General features: G+C 53.2%; 1 protein-coding gene across 1 annotated transcript; it reads right to left on the reverse strand.

Annotated features, from left to right (window-relative positions):
• Positions 1 to 1,611: 1,611 nt before the first annotated feature.
• On the reverse strand, positions 1,612 to 2,525 carry LOC103650216 (uncharacterized). Its single transcript, XM_008675836.4, has one exon. The coding sequence runs from the start codon at positions 2,348 to 2,350 to the stop codon at positions 1,928 to 1,930; it is 423 nt and encodes a 140-aa protein (XP_008674058.1). The 5' UTR covers positions 2,351 to 2,525; the 3' UTR covers positions 1,612 to 1,927.
• Positions 2,526 to 2,897: the final 372 nt, after the last annotated feature.

The following is a 2,897-nucleotide window of genomic DNA, read 5'->3' on the forward strand; positions in this document are numbered from 1 at the left end:
ACACAGGGCTCAGGCACTCCTCTGCAGGACACGTTAGCGCATTGCTACACCCTCCATTGTACATTTGTACCCTCTCCTTACATCTATAAAAGGGAGGTCCAGGCCCTTCCTGCAGAGAGAGAGAGGAAGTCGCGCGGGGGAAACGAGCAAACGAATAGGCCCTCTCTCTCTCGTGACACTTGTAACCCCTACTACGAGCACCCCTCGGCGCGGGATAATACATTGCCCCCTTGTGTTCCATCTTGCGCCAACCCATCTGGGCAGGGACACGCAACATAAAATTCACTGGTCGGCCCGGTCGAGGGTCCCCCGGGGTCCGAGACGCCGACAGCAAGGAAAAATGATCTAACTGTCGGTGATTATTATAATTCAATGATGGACAATATTGATGAAGTAACTGACAAGAGGGTGACAGCCTTAGGAGAAATAGAAAAGGACAAAATCATGGTAGTCAAGGCCTACAGTAAGAAGGTCAAAGCTAAGTCATTTCAGGTAGGGGACCTGGTATGGAAGACCATCCTGCCTCTAAGGAACAAAGACCGAAAGTTTGGGAAATGGTCGTCAAGCTGGGAGTGTCCATACAAAGTAAAATAGGTAATATTTGGTAACACCTATTTATTACAAACATTAAAAGGCAAAGATTTGCCCAAAGCTTTGAATGGGCGTTTCCTCAAGCAGTAGTGCAGTATCATCCTAGTATGTAGCAAGATGCTTAAGAAAACCGATGTAATCACATCGAGTTAGTTGCTTTTGGTTTGCTCAGCTCCACCAAAAGGCAGGGGGCATATGGTGAGCACCAAATAGAGCCACCGGACGGTCCGGCTCTGGGGCCGGACGGTCCGCACGCGCGCAGAACAGATTAGGGTTCCGAGTTTCTTGTTGTGTTTGTTAACGAAATTCATGGAATTAGCTCGGAGAGTTTGTTTGTAACGGGTCCAGCCCCCTCCTCTATAAAAACAGAGGAATACGATCGATTTGGAAGGATCGGTTCATCTCGCATTTATTTCTTGTACAATTAGGAGTTGTTTTAGTCTAGTTCTAGTTTAGCTTTCCAATCCCCAAATTCCCCGCTTCTCTTCGACTCTACGTCGATTAGAGGAGTCTAGGTCGGTCTGTCGAGCCTAGACAACACCTAGGATCTCTCCTCCCGACGGGGTCCCTCCCGAGAATGAGATCTAGGCGCCGCCGGCGACCTTCGCCGCCCCTGCGCATGCGCGAACAGTCCGGTCCTAATGCGCGGACCGTCCGACCGTCAGGCAGGAAGACCTAAGCCCTACGTCAGGTTGCGGATTGTCCGACCCCAGACCACGGACCTTCCGGCCCTGTGCAGAGAGCACCGCCGCAGTTCTTGTTTACTGATTGATGCCCGAAAAAGGCACCAACACTTTCTTAGCGTTTCCTTCAGAGTCTCCAGGTTTTCAGACGCGACGCTTATTTGGACCCGGACAAGGTTCCCGCATTACAGCACATTACAAACACAGCCCACAACGCGGCACAAGCCTCGTTGTGTCGCGTCCGGCACACGCACGGTCGTGACAGACGGCTTATTACATCGCTGTCGAGTGCGTCGTCGCCGTCCATGGCCGGCTCGCGAATACCATAGATCTCAAGGATGAGAAGCTCGAATTTTGATTCGTGGGGCCAAATCCCAAAATCGGTGACGAGGTTTGGGGCCGAGAACTACAATGAGATGGTTGATGCGTTTGGACAGAACGAGAAGTTGGAAGATGCGCTTAAGCTGTTCGACAGAATGTTTGCGCGCGACTTGTGTTGACATTATTCCGCCATCGCAAAACCAGAGTACGGAGAAGACTAGTAGGTCGAGCAGATCAACGCACTCGTTTATTCGTGCAACTGCGCGCGCGCTGGCTAGCCTGGCTGGCATGGCGTCCTCACCGAACGGATGACCGGGCCGGCCGGAGCCAGCTCATGCGTGCTGCATGGGACCTGCGCGCTCGGCAGTGGTGGGGGTATGGGGGCATCCGTTCTTGTAGGTGCAGTGCCCCGGGGTGTACCTCTGTCCCGGTTGGGCGCACCCGTTGTGCAGGCACACCGGCCTGTCATTGACGAGGCCAAGGCTGTTGCCGTCCGCGCCCCCCACCAGCTGGCCGCCGCCGCCGCCAAACTCCGGCGCCACGTCGTCCTCCACCAGGCGCCGCTGCTGCTGCCACTTGTTGTTGAGAGCGCCGCCAGGGGAGACGACCCTTGCCCCGGGGGCGCGGATGATGACCATCCTGTTCCTGCCGCTGAACTTGGCGGCGGCCACCGGAATGGCGGATGTGGCGACGACGAGCAGGGTGACGGCGGCGGCGGCGGCGGCGGCGGCGAGGGGCAGGTAGCCGGCAGCCATCGTCGCGCACTCTGGTCGTTTACGTTTAGTTCACTTTGGGGGTTGGCTCCGGGTGCTTTCACTAGCTGCTTCTTATTACGTCTTATATACATATGTAAATCGAATAAACATCAGATGGTGCACTCACAAATTGGCTGATCATTCATAGGTTGTAGTAGGTTTAGAGCGGGAGCCCCCTTTGGTGCTGCAATTGAACAGCCAGCGTGCGTTTGCTTTTCGTGCGCACTAAGCACTAGCGGAAGGGAGCACTAACACTAGCGCTGCTTACTTCATCCGGCACGTCTACCTGACGACACGCCACTTGTTTGTGCAAAGGCTGCTGGCACTGACAGGAGGCCCAACGACTTAGGCAATCTACAGCGGATCTAGTATCACATCTATTTCATTCTATATTTTAAACTTAAATCTACAAACTGTCATCTACATTTCATTCTATATTTTAAACTTGAATCTACAAACTGTCATCTATAGTTTCGCGTCCCTATTTTATATGATCCATCGAAGACAGCTAAGACTATACGCAGCGAAGAACTGTAAAGGAAACACT

This window comes from Zea mays, chromosome 3 (genome assembly GCF_902167145.1).
Source record: "Zea mays cultivar B73 chromosome 3, Zm-B73-REFERENCE-NAM-5.0, whole genome shotgun sequence".
Lineage (NCBI taxonomy): Eukaryota > Viridiplantae > Streptophyta > Magnoliopsida > Poales > Poaceae > Zea > Zea mays.

Excerpts from the sequence above, each read along its gene's own strand:
- LOC103650216 (XM_008675836.4), bottom strand. The coding sequence starts at position 2,350 with ATGGCTGCCGGCTACCTGCCCCTCGCCGCCGCCGCCGCCGCCGCCGCC.